Source organism: Aphelocoma coerulescens, chromosome 7 (genome assembly GCF_041296385.1).
Source record: "Aphelocoma coerulescens isolate FSJ_1873_10779 chromosome 7, UR_Acoe_1.0, whole genome shotgun sequence".
In the NCBI taxonomy this organism is placed as follows: Eukaryota; Metazoa; Chordata; class Aves; order Passeriformes; family Corvidae; genus Aphelocoma; species Aphelocoma coerulescens.
This window is the reverse complement of record NC_091021.1, coordinates 24,072,938-24,099,883: the sequence shown is the minus strand read 5'-3', so window position 1 is coordinate 24,099,883 and position 26,946 is coordinate 24,072,938. Positions and strand designations below refer to the sequence as shown.

The 26,946-nt window shown below is 54.1% G+C and overlaps 3 protein-coding genes across 4 annotated transcripts in view; 2 read left to right on the top strand and 1 right to left on the bottom strand.

The window, feature by feature from the left end:
• Positions 1–32: 32 nt before the first annotated feature.
• On the bottom strand, positions 33–7,106 carry RNF25 (ring finger protein 25). The gene is made up of 10 exons (XM_069020910.1): positions 7,047–7,106; positions 6,856–6,930; positions 6,681–6,783; positions 6,522–6,589; positions 5,732–5,801; positions 5,534–5,605; positions 4,660–4,800; positions 3,830–3,919; positions 3,217–3,351; positions 33–3,101 (listed from the first exon to the last, which is right to left on the bottom strand). The coding sequence occupies exons 1-10, from the start codon at positions 7,082–7,084 to the stop codon at positions 2,379–2,381; spliced, it is 1,515 nt and encodes a 504-aa protein (XP_068877011.1). The 5' UTR covers positions 7,085–7,106; the 3' UTR covers positions 33–2,378.
• Positions 7,107–7,300: 194 nt separating this feature from the next.
• Positions 7,301–21,828, top strand: STK36 (serine/threonine kinase 36). The gene is given in 28 exon segments (XM_069020919.1): positions 7,301–7,467; positions 8,335–8,475; positions 9,184–9,261; positions 9,692–9,822; positions 10,061–10,310; positions 10,719–10,812; positions 11,079–11,248; positions 11,465–11,664; positions 11,743–11,869; position 11,944; positions 12,426–12,568; positions 12,837–12,888; positions 12,891–13,015; positions 13,231–13,328; positions 13,693–13,804; positions 14,564–14,705; positions 14,977–15,104; positions 15,704–15,808; positions 16,011–16,109; positions 16,299–16,393; positions 16,704–16,764; positions 16,927–17,037; positions 17,182–17,256; positions 17,663–17,837; positions 18,245–18,392; positions 18,593–18,752; positions 19,024–19,764; positions 19,865–21,828. Coding segments are annotated over 28 exon segments (3,987 nt in total). The 5' UTR covers positions 7,301–7,383; the 3' UTR covers positions 20,006–21,828.
• Positions 20,251–26,946, top strand: part of TTLL4 (tubulin tyrosine ligase like 4) — a 26,154-nt gene continuing 19,458 nt past the window's right edge. The window contains exon 1 of one of the 2 annotated variants that reach the window (XM_069020907.1): positions 20,251–20,377. The gene's annotated coding sequence lies outside the window, so the exon portion shown is untranslated. Of the gene's footprint in view, positions 20,378–21,913; positions 26,183–26,946 lie in introns of those variants that run through there. The other variant, XM_069020906.1, reaches the window with a different exon arrangement.

Genomic DNA, 26,946 nt, shown 5'->3' with positions numbered 1-26,946 from the left:
CAGAGGGGCCTGATGCCATCACACACAACATCTCTCACTGCTTGCTTTTAATAGTGTTAATGCTACAGATGCTGCCGGTGCCTTTCTGCCCGGCCCAAGGGCTTTTGCCAGTTAAGCCTCACAACAGCCTTGTGAGGTAGGCAAGTGACACAGGTGGACACCAAGCAAGGGGACCTAGGTCAGGTCAGTGTGCAGGCTCTCTTCCTCCCCTCTGACCTCGAGGTTTCATTTATCCCAAGTTCATTTGTACATACTATTGCAAAATGCCCTCTGCTCCAGGCTCACAGCAGTGAGTCAGAGAGGGCCCTTCCTAAAGCATTATTCCCAGGGAAAAATCCCTTCCCACTAACATATCTGGCATTGATTGAAGTTATCCAAGTCCTCGCTCTGATTTCCATGGCTGAATTCCCTTGCTCCAAACGTGGCACAGCAACTTTCCTGCTGAGAGTAATCCTGGCACACCAGAGGAAGCCAAGGAGCTTCAGCTGCTGTAAGGGGCAGAGATCTTCCATGTTTCTTTCAGGATACAATCAAATGGCTTTCTTGGAGCACAGCAGTTTCACCAGTGAAGGCAGGAGGCAGCAGAACAAGCACCAGTGTCAGGTAAAGTTTGTGCCTTTTCACCCAACTGTGGGCAGGCCATTCCCCCAGAAAACAGCTGAACAAGGACAGAGGGAGCACTGAAGAAAAATTAGGGTTCTCTTCAGGGCACAAGTGCTCAGCCCTCATCTGCAGGAGGGCACAACATCTGGCTCTCAGATCACCTAGCCCAGGAAACGTAGTCTAGGTTCAGGCCAAGGAGGGAGAAAAAATAATTATTTTGGAGCATTAGGGTTGGAAATAGACCAGTGTTGGAAATTTAAGCACAGAAGGTTCTTGGGCAGCAGGTTAAACCAACCCCTTCAGGTCAAGACCAGATATGGAGCAAGCAGGGCAGCAGATGAGGAGTTCTTAGTCAATAATGGGGTTAGTGCAACTTTCATGTGCCAAAGATCATCCAGACAGATGTGTGCGCTGGCAAATGCCCTTGTGGCACTGCTATTCTTGCACTTAGCAGAAGGAGGAAGACAATAACAACCCATGTGTGGGCACAAGAGGTGGGGGACAAGGCACAAACAAGTGTGAAGGAATCAGTATTGTCTAGGTGAGGCAGAGAGCTTACACTAAGCCAGGCAAAGCAGGGAGCCCTCCTGCCACCCAGGAGTGCCAGGGGAAGGTCTCTGCCTCGGTCCTGGTTGTAGGGAACAGGGAAGGAATTGAGAAATACCAGGGATCAACACCTTCGCTCCAAAAAGCAATAAAGAGGAGCAAGAGGGCAGAGGAAACAAAGGGAGCAGGCTCTGGAGAAGACCCAACAAATTAATTTAATAGCAGTGCCCCACTCAGAGGCTTGGGGATCACTCATCGTGGCTTTGGATTGGGACACCATTTAAATCTGTGGAGCAGCAGTAGATGTAACTGCACAAGTTAGTTTAAACATCAAATCCTCATTTAAGCAGTATCAGCTTGATTACAGGTTAGCACTATCCAAAATACTGGGACAGGTATTCACTTCTGGGTTGTCAGAAGTGCCAAGAGACAGCATGGCCTTGGAGGGGGATTGTGACAAATACAGGTTACAAAGCAGAGTGCTCTCTTCCAAGGTTCCCCCCATCAGCTTCAGCCTGCACAAAAGCAGTTGAAAAACAGGGCAGGAGCTCCAGGTAAATATGGGCTTCCTGGAGAAGCAGGAGCCAAGGTGAGGCCTTAGCCACCAGACAGCTGTGACCTGCCAATGCATTGACTTAAGCTTAACTTGGATCTCTTGGCTGGGACTGGGAGATGCCCTGTGTGAAGAGGACTTGCCTGGCCAATCCCAGCAGTTTAGAAGGTGCTCTGAGAAGGAATGGGGGACAGAGCGAGTGGAGCTGAGCTCCAATATACTGCCCTGGCACAGTCCCAGCACTTGGCACCACTGCAGCTCCACTGGGACACTGGCTTCTGGGGAAGGTCTTGCCACAACTTTGGCTCTGCCATGGCACCATGCTGGGCTCAGTCCATCTGCTCTGTAGGTGTACATATTTCTTGGCATTACCTATAGGGATGATGGCTGCAGATCCCCAAAACCACCTCTGTCTTCTGGGTCCTCTGAGACCTAGGCTGATATGATCTGTCAAGATTCCACTTCTCTAATGCTAGCGACAGCCAGCTGCTCATGCCAGGATGCTTTACTCTGCACATACCCTGGCAACACTGTCTGTCTCAAGCTGTCCCATGTGCCATCTGCCTCCTCCCCTCCATGGGGTACAGTATCTGCTTGCTACTGCTTCACCAGAGCATTCATTGTTCTCCCCAGAAACAGCCCTTTTTTCCCCCAGCCCAGCCCCTCATCATTCCTGCTAAGAGCCACTCTCCTTCTCCGGATGGGCTTCTTGATGTCCACTGGGCCTGAACACCCCTCGCCCTCTTGGTGCTCTAGGGTAGGAACCACGCTCCTGAACTCTGGACCTCTCCCACCTTCCACAATCCCAGGGCCTATGGTGGCCCTGCCAGTTGGGGGCAGCTTTGTGATCACTGCGGTTGAACATCAGGTTCTCCTTTTTCCTGCTCTGGGCCTCAGTCCCCTCCTCTGTGCTCCATTTCTCCACGTCATGGTGCTCCTCTTTCAAGTCCACAGCTTCTCTTGCTGGTGAGGGCTCTTCAGGGCAGATCTCCTTTCTGTCAGCCAAGGGAGCAGCCCTGCTTCTACTGTGAGGCTTTGAAAACTCCTGGCTGTGCCGTCCAGCAGGTCTCCGCTCCGGTCTCCGGCTGAAGACCCTGGGCCCCCTGGAGCCATGGAGTGGATGACAGGCTTCCTCGCCTGGTTCCTGCGAGCCACTGCACAGCTGCCTGCCTTGGCCTCTGGAGCCTGGCTTCTCCCCTCTGTGCCTCTCCCTCTTGCTCAGCTGCTCTCTGGGCAAAGCAGGCCTCTCAGGCCGCGTGGGTTCCGCCCTGGCCTCCGACGCCCCAGCTGGCTCAGGAGCTGAGGCTTGGCTGGGCGGCTGGGGCACGTCCGCAGCGCGGGCACTCACCGACAGCTCAGAGGCAGCGGCTGCTTGGCCTGGATCCACAGCAGCTGGAGGCTGAAAGAAAGAAGCCACCAGTGAAGGAAAGGACAGGGGTGTCCCACAGCAGATGCCAGTGCTTGGTCCTGGAGCCCAGAGCCGTCTCAGCAGCTCTCAGCCCCCAGTGCCGTACCGCCTGGAGGCTGATGAAGTATCGGTTCCTCTCTGCCTCGGGGTCGATGATTCCCCCTTTCTCTTGCTGTCTCTTGAAAATCAGGCGCAGTTCTTCCTGGTGCTGCAGCACCTTGGCATCTGGCCTATACGGCTCCTGAGTGGAAGAAAGCAATGCAGGGTAAGGGCTCCCTCAACACCTAGCATGGATAGGCAGTGGCAAGGCTGGGAGCTACTCCCCAAACCCTTCTTTGCACAGTGCCAGGCAACTTGCTTCCTTCTACCACATTGACCAGGCCTACAGGTGCATGAGAAATCCCTGGACAGAGGCACAGCATCCCAGTGCAGACCCACTGTTTCTGCAGTGACTGCTGTGGGGCAGAATGCAGAGCAGCTACCATCAGGTCACTCTCCTGACCTGATTGTATCCCAGTGAGGGCAGGGATGTGCCCCATGGCAGGATCAGCTCTCACTCAGCACATCTGCTCAACTCAGGGCTATACAACTGAACCTGCCCTCTGTGAGCTGCCCTTTGGATGGGACATCTACGAGGACCTGAGAGAGAGTGCATGCATTCATCCCTTACAGTGTCCCAGTTGAAGCCACAGCTGGGCAGGTGAGCCCCCATCTCTTACCAGAGGGTGCTGTGGGGGTGGTGCTGCCTTCAGAGCAGAGAGGTCGTAGACCAGGGTCTCCCGGCAGACAGGGCACTGCACACCAACTTCCTGTGGGGAGGCAAGAGGTGACAGCAAACCCTGTCTGCGATCCAGCTCACATGCTGCCCCATAACCCCACCCTGGAAGTGGTCTTCTTCACTCTTCTGCCAAGGTAAGGAAGCCCAGAGGGGTTCCAGCAGCATGAAAGCAGCCTGGGTTCTCAACAACTGCTATGGAAGGTGTCTCCACATGAGGCATGCTGGGATTTGTGCTCCAGCAGCTGACTGCTTTACAAAGCACCCCAGTCAACATGCATGGCTTCAGTCCTCAGCCTAGGATCTATTTCTCTCTGCTCCAAAGGAGTGTGTCATCTAGGCAGCACCTCTTTGAAAGGGTTTGTAGGAAGGAACCTTTGACTTGTTCCATGCTCAGCTGTGCTGTTTGCTCTGCAGCTGACAAATGTTCCAACATGTGCTAGGCAGGTTTTATCACCCCAAAACACAGGTGATTGTGTTTACCCTGCTGCAACCCCCCACAGTTCAAGGACTAGGACTAGGGAAGGAACTCTCTTTTTTAAATCCTGTGGTTCCGAAGTCTAAAAATGCAACTCCCTTGCCCCCTCACACAGCAGGCACTGACCCAGAGATCTAATAACCAATTTGTTTGGTTCCAATCTCCCTGGAAAGGGCCCTTGGAGATAACGTAGTCTAGTCCCTGCTCTGATTCTCAGCACAGGCTCCATGTCCCAAAGAGCGTGATACAGATGTTACAAGGGTCTGTGCAGGGGGCCAAAGAAGTGGGCCCAGTACCTGTTTGGGGGATGGTGCAAGGTGCTGCTCTCTCTCCTCCTGCTGCATGAGGATCTCCTCCTCCATGTGCTGGGCATAGCGGGCCAGACAGTGGGAGTGGAAGTAGTGGTAGCACTGGGTCTTTGTGAAGGCTTCCTTCTCCTGTCAAGAGAAAAGAGTGTCTTTGAAGGATTTCTAAGCAAAATGTTGTGTAACCACCCAGCTGAGTTGGGTTTTCACTTCTGTATCAGTGGTGGCCATGGGGAACTAGGGCTAGTGCTGGCAGAGGCACCTAACACCTTCTGTTGGGCTGCATCTCCACTCCCTCAGCAATTACTGAGATGCTGCTTCTTGTTTCAAATGTTAGAAACAGTCCTAATGTCAAGATGCAAAGATTTTATGACTGATTTCTCCGCATGTGTTCCTGTGTAACCAGCAATCTTCCCACCTGATGTGTTCTCCTTCCTAGGCAGGTGCTGGCTTTCCTCGCAACCCCGATAAGGCCAGCTCCCCTGTCCCCACAGACCTCAACACCTGCATGGATATGTTCTAGTCCCTCCTGACCACCTGTGTGCTGATCTCCAGGTGAGGTGTAACCAACACAGGCAAGCTGAAATGCACCATCAACTACCTCAGAGTCTATGCTTCTTTGGAGATGCTCCAGCATCTCTCGCTGCCCCATGCCCATTTTCTGTAGAAGATTATCTAAAGGTTGATGGGAAGAGCAGCATGTATTGCACTAGGAAGGGCCCTGTGCAGCCAGATCACCCACAGAATGGGGGGCAGGGGACTGCTGGGGCACATCTTGGTCCCAGACTGATATCCCAGTGTCAGACTTTCTGTTCTCTTGCCTCACTTCCCAGTCAGTCTGTGGGGTCAGGAGACACATGCCTACCTGGAATCCATAGAGGCAGATCACACACTGTCCTTGAGGAATATTATTGTCAGTGAGGATCTCCTTCCCCTTCTGTGAAAGCATTAAAGCAAACATTTTACTCACTGGCCTGCCCATGGGCTCAGGGATGTCCCACCCCTTGGGCAGTCAGGGATCAGTGTCTGTGGCTGGTCACCCCCAGCCTCCTCTAACTCTCACCTCAATCAGTTCATAGAGCACCTCTGTCCCCAGTCTGGCTTCAGCAACACTTCTGAGGGTCTGGGAAATCCTACAGCAAAGCAGCAGAAATCCTTAATACAAATTTAGCTACCTTTTCACTGTCCCACATACCTGCCATCTTGCCATGATGACAAGAAAAAAGAGAGGACTGGCCTTCAGACTTTGCTTGAAGCACAGGACAGGCACACATGCACACACACATTCACATGCAGTCCTGGCTCCCCACAAGCCAGTGCACAGGAAGCCTTTGTCATGACAGGACTTGCAGGAGCAGATTTGCTGATGGCCTCAGCTTGAGCTCACCCAGCACCCTTTGGTTTTGGTGAATCCCAGGCTTTGGTGAATCAGCAGCCCCTGAGCAGGGGGAGCCTGCCTGAGTGTTGGGAGCCGCATCCTCACGTGCTGCTGGCAGGCACCAAGGTCTCTGCACGCATTCCACTGTGCCAAGGACCGAAGCACAAAGGCAAGAATTGACTGCCCAAGGACTTGGATCAGTCCCACCTCTGCCAGAGCAGGACCAGCAGCTTTCAAGGCCCTGGGGATTCAAATTACATTTCAAGGGGACCACAGGGGAACAACCACAAGGTGGACCCCTCTGTGTCAAATTCGGCACCAGTGGCTCCTGAGAAATTTAGGGCAAAGTAATTTAGGGACCTGTATCCATCTCAGACACGGGAAGTCCCATGAATTATAGAAGGCTTGTCCAACAGTTCTGCCTCTCGGATCTCTGGAGGAAAGGATCGCCACTCCCCGCCCTCCTGGCACTCACTTTTGAATTTGCTCATCTGACAGCCCCCGCGGATTCCTGATGGAGATCTCCGGAGCTTTATCAGGATACTAAGATAAAAGAGAAACACCCAAAGCACAAGGAAGGTGGAGTGGCCCGAGGCCGGGAGGTGCAGGGGCGCGGGGGGAGCGGGAAGCCTACCTGAGGGGGCACGGAGAGCACCAGGGTGAAGCGGACGTACTGGGAGTCCTGGTCTTGGGCCGTGGCAGGGTGCAGGGTGATGCTGATCTCCCAGGGCTCCCACCTGGAGAAGGGGCAGTTCGGGGTGAGGAGGGCGGCGCGGGGCCGGGCCGGGGATGGGGAACGCGGGACGTACCTGCCCAGGCCCCGCGCCACCCGCAGCTCCTCCAAGTAGATGGACTCCAGCACCTCCACTTCCGGCGGCAGCGCCCTGCGGGAACCGACCGGGCGGGGGTCAGACGGCCCCGGCGGGCTGGGGGTGCGGGACAGCAGGGGTGCGGGCACGGGGGAGGGTGCAGAGACCGGGGAAGGTACGGGGGTTCTTACCAGTCCGTCGCCTCCGCTTCCTCACCGGCCGCCGCCATCTCCCCGCCCGCCCCGGAAGCGGAAGCGGGGAGGCCGTTGCCAGGAGACGGCTCGGCGGCGGGTCCGGGGCAGGAGCGGAGCGGGGCGAGGTTCATCCCGCAGCGGGATTGCTGCCATCAGGGCTCGCGGCTCCTCCTGCCGTGCGGCCGGTGGGCAGGAACAAAGCCTGGGGAGGACTCTCGCCCAGGGGAACGGGCCCTGGGTGCAGCCCCGCGGGAGGGGAGGTGCTCGCCGAAGGGGAGACGTTGCTCCTCACTGGCCTCTTTGCCTCGGCAGCTCAGCGGCCCCGTCCCGAACGATGGAGAACTACCACATCCTCGAAATGGTCGGCGAAGGCTCCTTTGGGCGCGTGTACAAGGGGCGCCGGAAGCACAGCGCCCAGGTGAGGGGAGAGGGTTGGGGCTCTGTTGTATGTGGCCGGGGCTGATTTCTGGTGCCTCTTGGGTTTTAAGACTCTGCCAGGCCTTTGGGACTCGGCATTCATTCGGCTTTCTGCTGACATTCCTGACCAGCTCCTGCTGGCACTGAGTCATTTGGATTCAAGGGACATCAGGAGCGACCTCAAGACCTCAAAGCAGGGCCAGTGCTAAATTTAGATCCTCTGAAACCCTCAAGACAAACACCCTACAGCTGGTGCCTGACTATTACTAGGATGAATGTGTTTTCCTCTTATCAAATTGAACCTCCCTCTGTTTCAATTTGTAATCCTCATGTCGTCCTTCCACGTGTTTCAGTCCCCTCACCATCATGGATCTCTCTGCTATACCCACTCCAGCCTACTGATGTCTTTCTGGGCCAAAAGCCTGGCCACAATATTCCCAACATGGTCCACAAGGTTCAAAATAAAGGCGAATAATCACTTCCCTGCAGTTCCTGCCTGTTGATCCAGCCCAGGGTGCTGCTAGTGTTCCTCATTTCCAGGGCACACTGCTGGTTCATGTTAGACCTGCTGTTCACCAGCATCTTGAGGTCCTGTCCCATGTTTCTGAAGTCCTGGTTTTATCTGTGTTCACTGATTACATTTCTTTGCTTTAAATGCCAGTGTGAAAAGAAGTGCGAGCACCAGTGTTGATGTGCAAGGGCCTGGGGAGAACCCTAGGTCCAAGGGGCCCAGTGAACAAATGTTTCATTGTTCTATTGTCTGTGTTCAGCTGAAAAGTACTGAGTCCTGTTTGGGTTAAAAGCAGCCTTTGCCAGGGTGGGTCTGACCAGGAGCCTGGTCTGATCCCAGCTTTTCCTGCTTTGAAAGGTGGTGGCCTTGAAGTTCATCCCCAAGGTGGGGCGGTCTGAGAAGGAGCTGAAGAACCTGCAGCGGGAAATTGAGATTGTGAGAGATCTCCATCACCCCAACATCATCCAGATGCTTGACAGCTTTGAGACTGCTAAGGAGGTGAAGGGGACTACTCCAGGCAAACACTTTTGCTTGACTGGGGCAGGGGAAGAAGGGCTGCCCCCTGCTGTTGTAGGGACATCTTTCTCGGGAGATGGTAGTGACTTCATCCCAGGGTCTGGTTAGTGTTTTTCAGAGCCCTTTAGTATGTGCTGTGTGGGGAGCCAACACCTGTGTGGGCTGCATGGGCTGTACTAGGTCATATGCAGAGGTGAAGGAGCTGACCAGGGGGTGTGTGATGCAGGAAAAGTGGTTTGAGATCACAGTATGAGTGTGACTCTTCACTCATCAGTCTCTCCAGAGACTGGCTTTTCACTGATTTAAACTCTCATGGGTAGAATATGATAATAGAGGATTGAAGACCTCTATGGAACATGGGAACATGAAATGAAGTCATTAGACAGCAGATTCAAAACAAGCTCAAGGGAGTGATTCTACCCACTGGGCTTGGAAGTACCATTCTGGGCTTGTCCTGTCCTTCCCTCTTCCCTTGTTTCTGCTGTCTGTCTGAGATATGGACAGCTACAAGACCTCTGCCAAGTGCCAGGTCCTTGCTGCAGTGCAGCCATGGGAGGTCTATTCCATTCCAAGTCACAGCCCAAGCTGATGGACTTTGCATGATGACACCCCAACACATCCCTCAGATTTCTTACCCTGCTCTGTCCTGGTCCCCAGGGCCTGATCTCACCATGCTGCTCTTCCCTCCAGGTGGTGGTAGTGACTGACTACGCAGAGGGAGAGCTCTTCCAGATCCTGGAGGACGATGGGAGTTTGCCTGAGGACCAGGTGTCTATCATGGTAGTGGCCATGCAGTGTTTGCTGCAGGCTGGAGAAAACAGGACTTGTCTGCCTGCAGGCAGAGGGTCTCTGCTGTGAGCCAGAAGATGTCAGGAGGGTGAGAGTGCCTCTGGGGCTTTACCTGGCAGAGCTTCTGGAAAGGATGGGAGAGGAGGCCAGGTTGGCACTGTGGGACAGAGGGGTCCTGCAGAGACCGCAGTTCCTCTGTTCCCTTTCCAAGGGCCACAGCACCAGACTGCTGCCTTGGCTATTGGCCTACTTCAAGAAACTGCTGGCCCACAGCTGGGGTTGGTCCCTGCCCCAAACAGGACAGAAGTAGAAGTAGTGTGGGAGCCAGGCCGTAAGGGACCTGGCCCCTGTGGTTGTGCCAGTGGGTGGCACCATGGGACACTGGGTGAGGCTTCTCTGTCTCCGGCAGGTCCAGACCATCTCTGCCCAACTCATCTCTGCTCTCTATTACCTGCACTCCCACCGCATCCTGCACCGTGACATAAAACCCCAGAACATCCTGCTGGCCAAAGATGGTGTTGTCAAGCTCTGTGACTTTGGGTGAGTGCTGAGGGGGATGCTTGGCTTTGGAGCAGCCAAGGGGTGTCCTGGATGCTGTAGAGGAGGAGTGGGGGAGTGTGGAAGGGGGCCTGGATTCTGTGCATATTTAGAGGTTAAGCAGAGAGGAGATATTTTGTCCTCCAGTGGGAAGAAGTATTGGTAAACTTATAGGGAACTCCCTGGGAGCTGCAACAGATGTTTCAGCCTGAACTTGTGATCTGTGCTTTGCTCTGAGCAGCTTTGCCCGTACCATGAGCATCCACACCATGGTGCTGACCTCCATCAAGGGCACCCCGCTGTACATGTCCCCTGAGCTGGTGGAAGAACGGCCGTATGACCACACAGCAGACCTGTGGTCTGTGGGCTGCATCCTGTACGAGCTGTTTGTGGGTACTCCTCCCTTCTACACCAACAGCATCTTCCAGCTTGTCAGCCTCATCATCAAGGACCCTGTCAAATGGCCCATGACCATGAGCCCAGTGTTCAAGGTAAGTGCCGAGGCCCTGTCTGCAGGGTGAGATCTGTTAATGCAGTTTTGGCCTTGCCTGCTGCTGTAGTGGGTCACTCTTAGCTTTTATGTCCCCTAACAGGGACTTCAGAACATAGAAAAGCAATGAGAGCTGGACCTCCTGGAAGGGGAACCCTTATCACTGTTACCAAATGTCTGCTGTCCATAAACTGGGAAACTGGGTCCAACAGCAGAGGAGTGATTTATCGGGTTGGGAAGTGAAATGTCTTCCCATATGCCCTAGGCACTAGAGCTACTCCTTTCCCAGAGCTAGGCAGGAAAGGCAGGCCTCCTGGGTGCCCTCAGTGGGGGAGACTGCTGGGTACATTATGCTCACTGGTGGGTGCTGAACATGTCTCAGTGATCCTGCTGCTCTGCTGCTCTGCAGAGCTTCCTTCAGGGTTTACTAATGAAGGACCCCCACCAGCGCCTGTCATGGCCAGAGCTGCTTTCTCACCCCTTCATTGCTGGACGGGTTACTGGTGAGTACTTACTCTTTTTTCCAAAACTGTCCAGGTCTGTTTCCTTTCTACTACTGGCTGGAGACTGGGAGGACTTCCCTGCCCTGCTATTTTTACTATCCTGGTCAATGCCTCCCTCCTCTCAGCTTTTTCCAAGCAATGACTCCTAGCTCCTGCACCTGGTCTTGCTCTGGGTCCCTTGGGATTCCCCTGGGATCTCAAGAGAGATCACACTCTCTGTGTCACAAGGTAGAGCTGCTGCTGAAGTTCTCCTCTTGCCTCCCCAGTGATTGATGACACAGAAGAACATGGGATCTCAAACCCCTTCACCACCAAGCTGTCCCCAGAGCTGCAGGCCCTGAAGGAGCAGCAAGTCCATTCCATGGCCCCTAGGAGCAGCCAGTCCAGGATCCTGAGAAAGGCCCAGCAGAAGATGGCTGAAGAGAGACAGAAAAAGGTGGAGAAAAGTGTGGGTTTCCCCTGGTTTTGTCTTACAGTCATGGCAAAGGAGGGGCACTGGAATGGTTCCTGGAGGGAAAAACATGAGTACATGGGTCAAGCTGGGGTGTCAGTGACACACAAGGCAGGATGTGAGGTGCTCATGGTGGTGGAGTCTAGGGGACTCATCTGGCTGAGTAACCCTGCCCTGACCAAACTTCTCTGCCATCACCAGGGGCAACTGAAGGCAGGTGATGCATCTATGAAGGATTCTGTCAATGGACCTCCCACGCACAGACCCAGGGCATCATCACAGAAGGCAGCCTGTGAGGAGAGGGAGCCATTGGCTGCCTCCAGTGAGAAGAATCCGTGTCTCCTGCAAGGGAAAAGCAACATAGCAGAGTGGCAGTTTGAGGAGTGTCCTCCTAACCCAGGGTGAGGGAGGCTGAGGCTGGGGCAGGAGGAAGAGGGAAAGGAAAGGTCTTTCACTGACTGTACTGTTTCCTTGGCCAGGCAACACAGCCTCTCTCGAGACTATGAGTGGGAGTTTCCTGAAGCAGGTTCCTGTCCACAGCCTGGTGCTGGCAGGACAGAGCCCTGGGGCAGGTACAGCACTGAGGCTGTGGACCTGGAGAGTGAGGTAAGATGGTGTCTTAAGTGAGGACAGCAGGGCCCAGTTGCCAGGGGCTGGTACAGAGACCCTGGGACTGTCAGGGTCTGTGGCACCAGTCCTCTCTCCTCTGTGGCTAGGAGCTTGTTGGGGAATAGAATTACTGGGATCAATAAAAGAACTATGCAAGCAATAGGGCTGGAAGTTTTTAGGCTTGTGTGTGTGTGAGAGACACTTTCCATGGGAAAGTCCCTGTGTGAAGGTAAACAATCAGCCTGAGAAAATACAGGGAGTAAAGAACTTGCAGCTGTGCTATCCGGGAGTGAACCAAGGGGGGTGAGCACAAAATTCTTTTGATCATAACAAGACTGTGGAAACTTGCCAATGTAGGTCCAATTATGTAGAAATAGAAATGTGTCTTGATAAGCTTTAAGCCACTTAGGAGCTAACAAGCTGGTATACTATATAAGTGCCTTTAGACTGCTAATAAAACGGAGTTCATTTATCAACCATATTGGTTTGGATTCTCTTTCTTGCTCCCCCCGCCGGGGATCCGGGCTCTTCCTCCCGCGCGGCTTCCAACAAGAGCTGGAGAGCGATGAGGAGTGGCAGCATCTGATTGAGGGCACTGAGCCCTCAGCCATGCAGCTGAGCATGCCTCTGAGCCTCCTGAGGGACCCGGCCTTCCAGCACCATGTCCGGGACTGCCTGGCAGACTCTGCTCAGCAGGTTAGTGATGGCTGGCCCAGGCAACTAAGACTGGAGACTTGGATGCTGCCTTCTTCCCCAGGGTTGGGTTGGAAACATTTGGAGAGTCCTCAGTCCAGCCAGCAAAAAGATCCTCTGCTTTTCCAGGAGTTGTAGCTGTCCCATGCACTTGGCTTGCCATCTGCTCTTCTGCTGCCTCTGCCTGAATGGGTTGAAGGGCTGCTCCATGGCTGGTGGAGAGACCAAAACTGCTGCTCATTATAAGCTCTTCTGGCTCCTCTGTGTCCAGGTGCTGGAAGGGATGCTGGAGGGAGCCTCCCATCTTCGTTCCGTTCTTCGTGTGTGGGCAACCTCCTGTCTACCCAGTGTGATGCTGAGCTCCTGGACCACTTCTGCCAAGAACTGAATGTGCCTCTGTCCCTGCTGTGCCTAGCCAAGCAGATCCTGGAGACTGGTTGCACCAAGCAGGTGAGTGTAGAACCCCAGAGAAATTTGGGCTCCTTCCAGCCCTGCAGAGTGCTGGTGCTGAGGAGGCCCTGGTGTCCTACTGGATTTGGCTCACAGATTCCTCTTCTAGGCACCCTTGAGAAGGGGGAGGTTCTGGCAGGGAAGGTTCCTGTCACATTGGTGTGGGGATGGCCAGCAGACAATCCCCATTTGTGGTTTCTTTCTGGATTCTGCAGCAGCCCTGGTGTATCGCTGTGCTGACAGACCTCCTCATGGTGACCAAAGTTTATTTCAGCAGTGAATGCAGCCTGGAGGAGAGTGGGCAAAAGGACAGGTAGGAACAACTTTTTGTTCCCTGAGGTCTCGTGTGGCCACTTTGGGGACCTGGCAGTAGGTAGAAAGGTGGTGTTCATACTCTGCAGCTGGAGTTGCCTCTGTGGGGAAGCATCATGGTCTAAGCGCTTGATGCCATATTGCTGAGCTTACAGAGGAGCACTTTCCTTGAATGGGACTAATTAAAGGAAAGGCACAGTTGACAAGTCCAGTTGTGCTCCTGCTGACAGCAGCTCACAGTGTGAGTGTGTGTCCCTGCTCCATTAGCCAGCACCATGTGGCCCTGTTCAGATCCTGTCCTCACAGCAAGGGGCTGTGTTTCTCTGCACTCATCTGCCCCTCCTGCCCCCCCCCCCCCCCCCCAGCCTGCAGGCCTTTCAGGAGAGTGCTGACTTGTCCGGCTTCTTGTCCCTGCTGCTGGAGCTGCTGGCTGCACCAGTTGACACTGAGATGAGACTCTGCCAGCAAAGCCTCCTGGTAAGGGTACCCCCATCTCCCTCTGCCACACCCTCTGCCCCAGGGACAGAAGCTATGGGGTTGTCTGTGTATGTTGGGGGAACACAGGCTGAGGACTGTGCTCCTAACTACGGGGTCTAATGTACTCTTGTCAGGGCAGGCTGTCTGACCCCTTGGGGTTTTTGTGGGGAATTGCATACAGAAAGAAGGTCTCTGAGGGGGCACCTTTGCTGGCTTTACCATTCTGGTGTAGCTTTACCAGCTGAGCCGATGGCAGGTACAGTCTCTTGTACACACCCTGGCACAAAAACTGTCACTTTGCCAGACATGCTTCTGGCTCTGCTGCCAAAAGTTCTGCTGCTGGGATTGTGCTGGGTGGGCACATCAGGTTCTCAGCATTGGAGTATGATTTACATGTGGCTCAGGCAGGAAATGCATACACGCTCGCATTTGATATCATCTTGCTTTTAGCCTTTGTTTTTGAGCTGCATGTTTTAGAGGAAGCAAGAGCAAAAATAGCTGTTGGGCATGCTCTGCCAGGCTGTGATAGAGGTGAGAAGGGACACGTGCCTCCATGTGTACCCCTCACTTCGGCAGTGTGCAGCCATATGTGGGTCCTGTACAGTAACCTGGCTGGAGTGGACATTTGGAGGTCCCTGAAGTTCCAGCATGAGTCCTTCTCCCATCTCTGCTGTCCTCCCACAGCTTCCTCCTGTGCTGTCATTCTCTCCCCTCCCACACTCAAGTCTGCAGTGATGGCAACCCCTGTGTTTTTCCCAGTGCTTCACCCAGCTCTGTGAGAGCCTGGACACGACAGACTCCTCTATCTCTGTGCACTTCTACACCAGGCTGCGAGAGGAGCATCAGCCCCTGCTGAACAGACTCCTTCAGGGATCCATCTCAGAGCAGCCTGCACTTCAAGGTAGCAGTAGCAGCAGCTCGCCACATCTTCCTGGGGTTTCTTCTCCCTCCTGCCCTTGGGCTCCATCAGAGCACTGACGGCCATTGTAAAGCTGTTGGCCAGAAGAGGTGGCTGAAGCTTATCTGTCCAGACCCCTGCTAACTTGGGCTCTCCTCCCTCAATCCCAGATCTCACCCTCCTCATATCACAAGCCTGACTTTTCCTCTCTTGCCATCCAACCCCATCCTGCTGCCCCTCAGCACCTTCAGCACAACTCCCTGTCCCTGTGCAGGTGCAGCGGTGGAGGGCAAGTCAGCCCATGACCAGAGTCCATGTGTGGCAGACATCTTCCTGGCTGCATTTGCTGCTGCCTGCAGCATCCCCCTGGAGAGAAACAGCTGTTGGGAAGCCAAGCAGCAGGTCAGACCAGCTCTCTGTACAGGGTGAAGAGGTGTGGTCTCCACAGGGGCAGCAGCCCTTTCCAGGAGGATCTCTTTCTCAGCAGTAGAGTGGAGGGCTGGGATCCTCTGGCTTTATTGGTTGCAGGGCTCATATTTGTGGGCTGCACCTCCCCAGCCAGCAGCTGACCCTAGGAATGTAAGGATTCTTGAATCAATTACGAGACTCAAACTTAGGATCTGAACTGTGAGATGGGCTAAGTAAAGAAGTAGGCAATGCATGGAAAACATGAAGAATTCTTTTATTACAGTGATACGAACTGTAGGAAATCTGAAATTGAAGGGGCAGTAAGAGGGAAAACAATTACAGGTTTACATTTTATTCTTTAACTCTGAGTCAACAAGGAGGGAAGCAGAGGAGGAATCTTACCTTGCTCATCTCAGCTCTGGGACTGTGCATCAAAGCCATGCTAGGTCATGGCAGATAGGCATTCCTGAGTAGACACAGGCAAAATGTAGGAAGCAGATACTTTCTTTCATTAAATTGTTGCTAGCATTAAACTTCTCTAGTCTGTGCAGTGCTTCAGGTACCCAGAGTGCAAAACAGGCTGATTTCTGCAGGTTGCTCATGCAGCAGCTGAAAAGCTTATGGAAGGAGAGAGCCAGCAGCTTGCAAGACTGCTGGGGAGACTGGAGCACCCAGGCTGCTCCTTGAACATCCTGAAGGTAATGGCCCCATCCTTCTATCTGTCTCTGCCCAGAGGTGCCTGGGCCTTTGCTCTGGAATTAGGAGCATGGGGAAGAGGGAACTGTGGGTTTAGCCTTCAGTGCCTCCCATTTGCCTGGTGTCAGTTATTGAATAAATGAGCTCATGGTAGCCATGGGGTGGAACCTGTCCTGGTAGGCATCTCTCCCCTTTGCCTTGCAGATCCTCTACGCTGGCTGCCATGCCTGCCCAAACCTGTGCCAGCACCTGGGAAGGAGCCAACCACTGTGGGGTTCCCTCATGCAGCTCTTGAAGGGTGAGGTAGGACTGACCACAGCCCTGGTGGTGGGGTGGGAGCATGGGCAAGCAGGATGCATTCCTCTGAGCACTGGTCAGACCAATCTGTGTGGGAAGAAGAGTTTAGGAGAGTTTAATCTGAAGACTGCAGTTCTCCTCTGGGGCCCAGGAACACCTTCTTCTCCCCTGCTATGACTCCTGTTCCCTTGGTAGGTCCCTGTGGTGGAGGTGGCCCAGGAGGCAGCCTGTGAAGCCTCTTTGTACCTGCTGGCCCTGCTCACCCTGCAGCTTCAGGCCTCCCCTCCCAGGTAAGCACCCACTTGCACTCATGGGTGGGAGAGGAACATGCCTTGCCCTGAACAGCCCTCTGTCCTGCACCCTACCCAGAGCTGGGAACCTGTCCCACTGATCCCTCTGATACCAGTGGAATTCTGGGCAGTGTGGGTGGGTGCTGAGGATGTGGTGAGGATGACCCAGTGCAGACAAGGAGGTGCTGTGAACCAGGGCTCCTCCTGAAACATGGCTGCTTCCCAGCCTTGTGGGTATTTGGATGCTGCCATTCTGCATGATGTGAAGCTGTGGGAACATAGTGCTTGTCTCCTGGTCCTTGCATTTCAGGCTTGAGGAAGTGGTTACCCTGGCTGTGGACCTCATCACCCAGTCTCCTGTCGTGTCCCTCGTGGGAAGCCGCCCCCCACTGCCAGAGCCACCACTGAGAGCCTTGCAGAGCCCTGCATCCCATTTGGGCCTTACCGTTCCTCACTCAGAGTGGGATGAAGGGTCAATAGTGACCGAGCAGATGGGAAAGGCCCAAAGGTGCTGAGCTCTCCTTGTCCCACAGGGTGCTGCAGCATTCCTCCTGGCACAGCTCAGTCAGCATGGGGTGGCTTTGGAGCTCAAGAGAGAAAAGATCCTACCAGCGGTAACAAATGCACTGACAGCACCTGCAGAGGTGTGGGATGGGGACAGAGAAGCTGGGGAGCCATGCAGACCCCTCTGTGGAGGTGTGCAGAGATGGGCCCAGAAGGGTGCAAGTGTGATGCTGCTGCCCTCAAACCCAGCACCCAGCTCCAGACTGTCTCCCACTCTCTTACAGCTGCAGCTCCCCCTGCCAATGGGTGCTGGTCTCTATGATGGGCTCTTTTTCCTCCTGCTCGAACTCCTTGAACAGGTACCAGTCTGGCCATCTCCTTTGCCTTGTCCCTGCCAAGAGGTGTGGTGGCAAAAAGGCCTGAATGCAGATTGGTAATGAGGCTGAGGGAAACCAGGGAACTATGCAGCTTTGGCTGAGCTGTGCAACCCCATGAAAGTCAGCTTATCTCCCTGATGGGAGATGGGTGGGGAGGGAGGGGTGACGGGAGAGTGGTGGGCAGGGAGGGGTAATCCATGAGCACACTGGAGTGAAGGAGGGCAGAAATGCCCTGGGCTTGACACTGAAAGGTGCAGCAGGACCCATAGGCCACGTCCATCTAGACCTGACCTTCACAGGACCATGGGGCTGGCAGAGCCATTTATCAGAACCCTGGGGAGCCACAGAGGACCATGAAGGCCTCTGACATCTGCCTCTCTGCCTCTAGGAGGATGTGGCCTTGGAGCAGGGCTTTGCTTCCTCAGAGCTGTGGAGCCTGGTCTGGCATTGTGTTGCTGTGGTGCTTCATGTGGGCACCAACAGGGCAGCGCTGGAGGGAGACCCGCCCCCAGGTGCTGGTCACCACATGGCAGAGCCAGACTGGAACCTCCTCTCCCCTCAAGGTAGGAGCTACAGGACAGCAGGGTATCTGCCCTGGACCCTGCTTCACATCCTGCTCTCAGACTTGCCCATGTTTGTCCCTGTTCACATCTGTTCCCTGAGGCCAGAGGACTCAGGTGGTTTTTCTTGAGGATTGGAGTGTCTTCTGGGGAGAGAGGGCTGGGCTGGCCCATGCTGTGCCCAGTTGGCAGTAGCTCAGCTGAGCTGGCTGTGGAGGAATGAAAAAGGGTGTCTATGCTGCAGGGAATGTCCACTCTGGCAGGTGTGACCACCTGGGTGGAGGTTTTCTGGTTTTGGGCACGGAATCACAGAATCCACCTTTGAACAGCCTTGAGGTAGCACAGACAGAAGTGAAGGGACTTTACGGCCTTCTCTAGCTTTGCCCTTCTGCCTGCTGTTCCCCCTGCAGGAACCCTGTTCTTCCTCAGCCTGGCCCTCAGAGTCTTCACTCGTGAGCCCCACCAGTGCCTGCCTCAGCTCACCCAGTCCCATGGTGTCCTCATGGTGACACTGAAGAGACTGCTGTCCCCTGGCTTCTTGGCATGCCTGGCACAGATGTGAGTTGTGGCAAGGGCTGGAGTGGGCAGAGCTCAGCTGCTGAATGGGGCATGGACATGAGCACACCAAGAGCTCAGAAGTTCCTGACCTGGCTCTTGCAGAGCCTCTTAGTGTCCGGTGCAGGGAATGCCCTTTGCCCCTTGCCCTGAGGTTTTTCTGATCACCTCTGTATTAAGCCCTCTCTCTTTCACATATTCAGGCAAGAAGGAAAGGATGGGGACCCTGAGGTTGTCCCAGATGTGGTCATCCAGGTCTGCCAGCTCCTCTGTTTCCCTTTTGCCCTGGATGTGGATAAAGACACCTTAGCACTGATCATGGAGGCTGTGAGAGATACCCAGATCCCTGCCCAGCTGCTGCAGGTACTCTCTTGGCTCTGTGTTCCTCCTTCCCCCCATACTGTGGTGACACCTCCCTACATTGCAGTCCCCAATGCATGGCACCACTTCACATCATGTTGGCAGTTCCTGCCCACACAGGGATGTCAGTTGGGTGCTATGTAGCCCTTGGAGAATCTTGACTGGCTGCTAAGCTTGTGCTGACCTGCTGGCTGCATTCAGCTGCTGCTTGGCTTGGCTCAGCTCACACGTGAGTGCAGTGCACTCAGCAGTGCTGTCTGTCCTTTTTCCTTAGGTCTGAGCTCGCCATCTGCCCTTCTCATTCACCGAGCTCCCCATGGGCCTCTTGTGCCATCCTGTTGTGTCTGACACACAGGTCATAGACCAAGTAGTGAGGGAAGCTGCTGCCTCGGAGCACATTGTTGCCTTCTTGAAGTCTGTCTTGTTCTCAGACAATGTCACACTCACAACTGACCTCCTGTCTCTCTTGGCCCACGTGGCCCGGACCTGTTCAGAGCACCTGCCCTTTCTCCAGAGGATCCTAAGGGACTCAGATGTGGCTGACCAGCCACTGACCTACCTGCTCAGCCACCAGCAACACCTGATACGGGCCAGAACCTGCAACTTGCTGGGCAACCTGCTCTGCCACAGCTTTCCCCCAGCGCTGCAGAGCCAGCCCGGTTGGCTGGAGAGGCTGCTGGAGTGCCTGTCGGACCCGGAGAGCTGCGTGCGCAGGGCAGCCACCTTTGCAGTGGGCAACGCCGCCTTCCACGCGTCTTGCCCGGCGGGGACCCTGGGCAGGGCCGTGCCCACGCTGACCCGGCTGCTGAGCGACACGCAGGCCAAGACGTGCTGCAACGCGGCCCTGGCCCTGAGCAACCGGGGCCAGCGCGGGGCGGAGCTGCGGGCTCTGCTGATCCAGAACAGGGCCCCCGACCTCCTGCTGCAGGTGACCTGCGAGGACCCGCGCAAAACCGTGAGGGAGGGAGCCCTCGAAGCACTGCGAGCCCTCAGCCAGTACCCCGGGATCCAGCAGGTACTGCACGGGGACCTCGGCTCCTTTAGGGGACCTAATGGAGTTGTGGGGACAAGGGTCAAACTGGTGGGTGATTCCTGTCCCTCTCTTGGCTGTGCAGGTCCTGCTGGCCCTCAACGCCACCGAGAGACTGGCAGCGCTGGCCGGTGGCAGTCCCCGGTCGCCTTCTGCCCGGCACTGCGAGGTGCTCCTCCGCCGCCTCGCAGCTCTGCGCGGCCGCGCGGGGCCCAGCCAGCTGTAGCCGCAGACCGACGCCCGGGCATCCCGGGACGCCACCGACGCCTCCTTCGCCCTCCTCAGACTCCAGCCCGACCTTCCTTGGAACTCGCGTTGTCCGCCCGAGGGGGACTCTACCCGGCCTTCTTTACCCGGGGTGCCCCCCGTGGGAATCCGGCCCTGGAAAAAAATGCCCGTTCCTTCTGAAACCGCCTGTTCCCCGGTGGCTCCCAGTGCCGTGCCCGCGTCGCGGGGCTGCGCTCCGCCGCCAGGCTCCGCCGCGCCGCCAGGGGGCGGTGCACCCCGTGGCGCGGTGGCTGCCGGGAGCTGTAGTCACGTGGGCCCGCCGGCTCCCCATGGTAACGGCGGCGGCGGGTCCGGCGGGCCCGGGTGGGCGGTGAGTACGGCGGGGCCGCTCTGTGGAGCGGGGCTTTGCTCCCCGTGTGTCCCCCCGGGTGCCACCTTCAGAGTTCCCCCACTGGGGCGTAGGGCCCTTGGCCCCCTCGCTGCCTCCCCGGCCCCTTCGCCCCATAGCCGTGCCCAAGCCCCGAGGACGCACCTCGCTCCATCCCGGGCCTTCTCGCGGGGCTCGCCATGGTCTTGCCCTGTGGCCCGGTGGGGCTGCGGGAGTGGGTCGGGAGCGCTCTGTAGCGAGACGTGCTGGGGTTGGTGGCCTGGGCGGCGCTCCGGGGCCAGGATAGAGCATCCTGGTAGCACCTCTGGCCTCAAAGGCTTTCAGTGGGAGAAATGAGACACAGCATGTTCCCCGGGCGAGCGGCAGGGAGGAAGAGCTGGCTCCCCAGCCAGCCACGGCCCCAGGGAGCCTCTCCAATGGTACTTGGAATATCAGGATGGAGCTGGGATTGACCAGGCCCAGGTGGGCAGCTGGGACATCTTGGCTGTTCATCCTTTCATTGAGGGCTTGGCTTGGCTGCTCTTGTGTTGTAAAAAGGAGCCGATGAGTCTGAAAGGTGGAAGGCAGAGCTGAGTTGAGACAAGCCTGGACTATTTCCTGAATGGCTCCAGGTTTGAGCAGGGAATGAGGAGTGAAGGCATGGAGAAGCCCTGTGGCACTGTGCCAGCCTCCTGTCTCCCTTCACAGCTGGGCTGTGGATGTCTCATGGGAGACCGAGTTCAGCCCCTCAGCTCCACATCAAAACCCTGCCTACATGACTCCCTGAGATGAGGCTCATCTTTCTCATTGTGGTGTGCTCCTCACAGAACGGGCAGATGATGTCTTGTGACTCTTGGATAGTTTGGGGGAATTTACAGTGGATTGTTGGCTGTATTATAGTTTTATAGAATAGTATTTCCATTATTCTTACTATTTGTACCCAGCAGATAGTAGCATTTGTCTGTCCTTTTGTTGCTCTCTTGCTGCAGTTGTTTCATGTTAGGCAAAGTTCATTGATCACAATTGCCCCCTCCCACACCTCAGTTGTCGGGTCCTCAGCACAGCAGGGATCGCATTTCGAAGAGGAGCTGAGGGGACAAATGTCACCATCCCCAGATAACAGTGCCTGCGTGGAGATGTCAGATCACTGACACAGGTTGGGGGCTTTGGCTGCTGTATCAGCCTGGCTGGGTGCCACTCCTTGACATTTCCCAGGTTCCTGCCATACATCAAGTCTGGGAGTATTTGGCAGCTTCTCACCTTGAATCTCTGTTTCTTCTCCACTCCTGAGCTCTGAGAGATTGCTGTATGGAGTGAGGGTTTTGCAGTGCCTTCAGAAAAATTTTTCCCAACCCTGTCAAGACATGGAAGACTCCTCAGCACATACTGAAGGACAAACCTGGGAACCTTTTCTTCATATTGCAGATATATTTCAGTAAAATGTATTAAGAACAGAGGATGGACTAAGAATTTTTGTGTTTTGAACTAATTGGGTAGTTCTTGTCTCCTTGCTATGTGTTGATGTCTTATAGTTGTTTCACTCACTCCAAATCCTCCACTTTGTAATTTTTCTACTAAAGGCCAGCCTGCTAAGACCAGATGGAGCTGTGCTGACTGCCCTCAGTTCCTACACTGGTGGCCAAACTCTTCCCAGGTCTTGCCATGTAATTCTCTGGTACCTTTTCTCCCATCATGAAGCTCAATTGAAAATGCTGTCCCTTCAGTCTGGATCTCCAGGAATGGGCTGTACACCTCCTTGATGAAAGGCTGTTAAACACCTCATGGTTTAGCTTGTTGCTTTTAACCCAGACTTGTTTCTCTACTCTTGTTTATGCTGCTGCAGTAGAACTGCTTCTGTAGCCCATGTGATGAAAAAGTATAAATCAGTTGTGGGAGCAAGGGCAGGCACTTGCCAGCTTCACTGCTGGGGAAACAGAGCTGCATGGTCTGCTGTCACTGTGCAGCATGTCTGCTTCAGGGCCTGGGGCATCTGCCAGGGAGAAAAGTTTATATCCTTTGATAGCAACAGGGACTCCATGCTCTTTGCCCTTTGTTGTGGCCCCTGCACTGTCTGGTCACAGCTCTCCTGGGGTGAGCACTGAGCCAGCCCTTTATTGTAGGTGTCCCTGGTGCACTCAAGCTACAGCCCTGGATTTTCTGCCTAACTATGCCAGAGTTCCTCACCTAATCTGGCAACGGTGCTTCAATGCCCTTGGAGTGGTGGAGAAGTCAAATACATGACCCTTCAGTCCCCAGCCCACCCTGTGTGTGTGCATGGAGGGAGGCATTTGCTGCAGCACAGGGTGAGGTGGTGGCTGGATTCCAGCTCTCTCATGGCTTGGTCCAGCATCCTGCTGTCCCTGAGGTCTGCCTCCACCTTGGGAAGGGGAGCACACAAGGAGCTACTCTGTTTCTCTTGCAGGGCAGTGCTCTGCTTATGTAAAGGGTCTCTTTGGGCAGCCGTACACTTCTCATACTTCCTCTGTTCAGTGTGGAGTGGAGTTCAGCACACAGCTATTGAATGAAAATGAGCAACCCTGGCACAAACGTAATCCTGGGATGAAGTGGAATTTGCTGATGCATCCTCACAGAGGTTGATTTCTCACTCGTATATATATATTTTTTTTTGACCTAAGTGGCCAAGAAAAACTTGGTGTCTTGATTAGGACAGAAATTGATTGTCATCCTCTGGATTTGCACACAGAATGTGGTTCTGCAAGGATGACACTGGAGGTGAGAAGGAACAGTGATGCTTAACTGTGGCAAAGCAGCACACCAGGCTGTTGCACCAACAGCATTTCTTTGGTGGCTAAGCTGTCTCTGAGCTGTCTTGTCCTCATGAACAACTTGTGGCCAGCAACACCCTCTGCTCTTCAGCTTGAACTTGCTGGTGGCCTCAGGCACTGCTTTGGCATGGTGTGTGACTGCGCTTGAGGCCACTTGTTTCTTGGAGCTGCTGTAGGGGAGGGAGGGGGGTTGAAACACAATTTGAACATGCTGTTGAAACACAAGTTTGTACCTAGCTACCAGCTGTTGGAGCAGCTTTAGGCACTCAGTTGGTTTCAGATCAATGTTGTTAATCTTGTTCAAAGTTTTAAATTTTTTGAAGGGCTACAAACCCTTATTTTGAAATGTATATTGTTTTAAAACCTGTGTTTTGCATTGTTGTTAACTTGCTTGTTCAAGCTTTAATCAAAAGTCCCAGAGCTGCGACTGAGGAACTTGGTGTGAACTCAGGTCTCATTTAGAAAAAGATGTTATCCTTTTTAATTATCAAAATAGAATATGCACCTTGCAATGGCATAGAAAACAATAGCAATTGCAGTTGTCTAACCTCTCCTCCTTGAGACTTTGGGCTGTGTGTGGCTCACAGCACATTATCAGGTCAGCTTGCAGTGCATGCATTTACAAGCTCTTGTTATTTTAAGTGTGTCACCAAGCTGCGTTTAAAATAACCTCCCCAGCCAAACTCCTTTAACAGTGGGATGATGTGCATACCTGGGCTCTTAAGGTCTTGTCCTTTCTGTTAGGGAGAGGACTGTGAGGAGCTGCCACGCTGCCATTGGAGGAGCACATGCTGCAGCAGGGTTCGGGCTGCAAGAAAGGATTTTGACTGATGCTCCTGGGGTGCACAGAGGCTGGGGCGCGTGTTGGTCCTATACACTTGTGGCGTGACATTTGTACAGGCTGTGGCAGTGCTCCAGCTGATGTCCCAACATTTGTGAGCAACCTGTGTGGCAATAGAAGGTGCTGGCAGAATAATTGTAAGCAAGTGTAGCTGTACAGTCACTCCAACAGTGACAGCTTTGGCCTCTGTATTGTGTGTCAGTAAGTCCAAGCCAAGATCCATTAATTACTTGGTTGGGTTTGAATTCCAGCCTGGCCAGTTCACCCAGGGCTTTTCCTAGCTCACGTTTCTACAATAAAATTTCAAGAGTGTAGTTTTATTTCCATTGTGAGATGCAGAACACAGTCCAGCTCCTTTGTCGTAGGGTTAGATTGGCAGAACTAGGGATTGCATCAATCTGTGACCTTTATCCATCCCAAAACTCCAACTGAATTAAAGATAAAGGGAAAACTTCCCTGACTGGTAACCAGCAGGGATTTACTGTGGGGCAGGTGATGTTGTTCCTGCCCAGAGCCACAGAGCTGTGGCAGCTGCTGTCCTATTGTGACCGCAGCCTGGCATGTGAAGGTGCCTCCCTCCATCTCCTGGATGCTCAGCAGCTGCTTTGTCAAGCTGTCCTTGCAGTAAGGATGGGAGACACTTTTCAGGTGGACATTAGAGTTGGCTGTGCTGGCATGCAGGAGATGGGACAGAAGGGTGAATGGTGGGAAGGACAGGCAGTATGGGCTGGTGCTGCCAGTCTGGATGCATCCTGACCTGCCCCTTGTGGGGGCATCTTCCTTTCATACTTCCTGCCCCTCCTGCCCCTATCTCTGAGCTCCTGTGTCTCCATAGGGAAACAGGGGTGATGACTACCTGTTGGCCAGCCTAGTCCTTAACTGAAAGCTGTACTAAAGGCCCTACCACTTTCTTATGCAGCTGCTGCTTCCAGCACACCCCTCCCCTGTGCTGGCCCAGACGCTTCTGCAACTCCATGACAAAACTGCTCCAGAGAGAGGCAAGCTCAGCACATTCTTGTCTGCTACTGTGGGGCTGGTTTTCAGGCAGTGTTAGCTAAGGCCGTGCCATGGCCAGACCTCCACCCTGGCAGCCACAGTTGTCAGCAGTACCCCCGTGTCTGTGTCAGTCACATCTGTGCTACCATTGTTACTTACTCCAGATTGGGGTCACACAGGGCTTCTGCTGGCATTTTCACGCCTGTGTATAAGCTGACTGTAAGATTCACAGCCCTTGTTACAGCTTCATTAGGCCACATCACTTTTATTTTTACAGCAGGATGATCCCCTGATAGCTGTAAAGCCGGGTGGAGATGAGGTACAGATGGCTTTCACTGCGGGCTGGTTTTGCAAGGTCATTCACTGCTGGGTGACAGTGCAGGCGATGGCCAAGCTGGCAGCGCATGTGGTGATGCCACAGTGACAGACTCTCTAGGCAGGAACACTTTCATTCTCCTTGAATTTTAATTTGCTCTTTAACACCTACGTTCACTGGTGTGCTAGGGTCACTTTGTGGTCTGAGTGTGCTTGGGAGCTGGGTGCATCTGGGGGGCAGCGTGTGGAAGGCAAGCTTTGCTCCCTTGTTTACTGGTGGAAATTTGAGCTGGGCAAGTGGTGGCATCTGAGCCACAGTTCTTCACTCTGTGCTAATCACTGTGAATGTCACAGCACAGCCAGGTTTGCTGCTGGGGGCAGACTGGGTAGCAGTGGAATAGTGTTGTACATCTCAGTTGTGAGATTCTCTTCCCTGGAGATTGGAGCCCCTCTGGGCTGCAGCTCCCACTGGGATGCAGGTGTCCTGTCCTCATCAGGAGTTCTCAGCTTGACTGTACAAGCGCTAACAAGCAATGCAGCCCTATGGGCATGGAGTGGACTTGGCACCTTCCATATTTCCTTGCAGAGCTTGGCAAGGTAGCAGCTCTCCTTGAGAATGTGTAGCTCCTATGGGATCCTGCATGGGATGTTCCATCTCCTACATCCTCTGGCTGGGATGCTGCTGACCTGGTATGTGCTGGTTCTGGGGCACATGAGACTGGAGCTGATTCACAGATTGAGAAGATCTGGCAGGTGTACGTCTGTCTGACCCAGCCCTGTGGTGGTGTGAGCTGCTGTCATGGTGCTACAGAGCAACCTCAGGGTCTCCAAGCTACACTTTAACTACTGCATCTGAGGCTTGTCTTTCAGGTGAGAAAGGAGTGTGTATGTGTATTGCAAGAAAAGTGAGAGTGTGATGGCTGATGCACTGCTTATCCCTTCTTTTTATACCTTTTTTTTTAAAAAAAAAACCATGCAAGAATGTGAGAGCTAGAAGGTGGAAGAACCAGCCAGCCTGCTTGGAATACAAATTCCTATTGCAGCTGTATCCAGGGGCCCTTCAGGCATGTGTTAAAGCAATAACTGGCTCGTGGTTTGTTCTCTTTTCCCTTCTCCTCAGGCAAGAGGATGTTGCAGGTATGGTGCAATAGTTCATTCTAGGAGGATTCAGGACACTTACATCTGCAGGTCTGTGGTCTGCCAGTTTGCTCCTTGCAGGAGGCTTTTCTGTAGGACTGCAGTGGGGAGAAATGTATGTGCACAGTAGTGCCAGTCTCTGCTGGAAACTGAGGTGTTGATGTTAGAACAGCGCTGCATTTGCTCCTTGCTGCCTTTTCAGTCCTGAGCTTTACAGGATGCCCTTAGCCCTCACTGAGCTTTTCTACAAAAAAATGCTCCTTTTAAAAGCAAGGGCTGAGGTTCTTGCCTAGTTGTGTAATGTTATGAGCTGAAGCTTTAAGGAGCAGGGACAAAAAATAAGCAGATGTTTTGGGGCTTGTGGTGAGTCAGGAGGCTGATGTCAGAGACACAGACCTGTAGGAGTGGGTCCCAGGCAGGCAGCCTCTTGTTGCAGACAGGGCTACTGTCATGGGGCTGCTACCCCATGGCCCTGGCTGGTAGGCAGCCCCATGTGT

Coding starts and splice junctions, on each gene's coding strand:
- RNF25 (XM_069020910.1), bottom strand. CDS start 7,084: ATGGCGGCGGCCGGTGAGGAAGCGGAGGCGACGGACTG. Junction 5,802..6,521: donor TCAGATGAGCAAATTCAAAA/GTGAGTGCCAGG, acceptor GCTTTGCTGTAG/GATTTCCCAGACCCTCAGAA. Junction 3,102..3,216: donor ACTTCATCAGCCTCCAGGCG/GTACGGCACTGG, acceptor TCTTTCTTTCAG/CCTCCAGCTGCTGTGGATCC.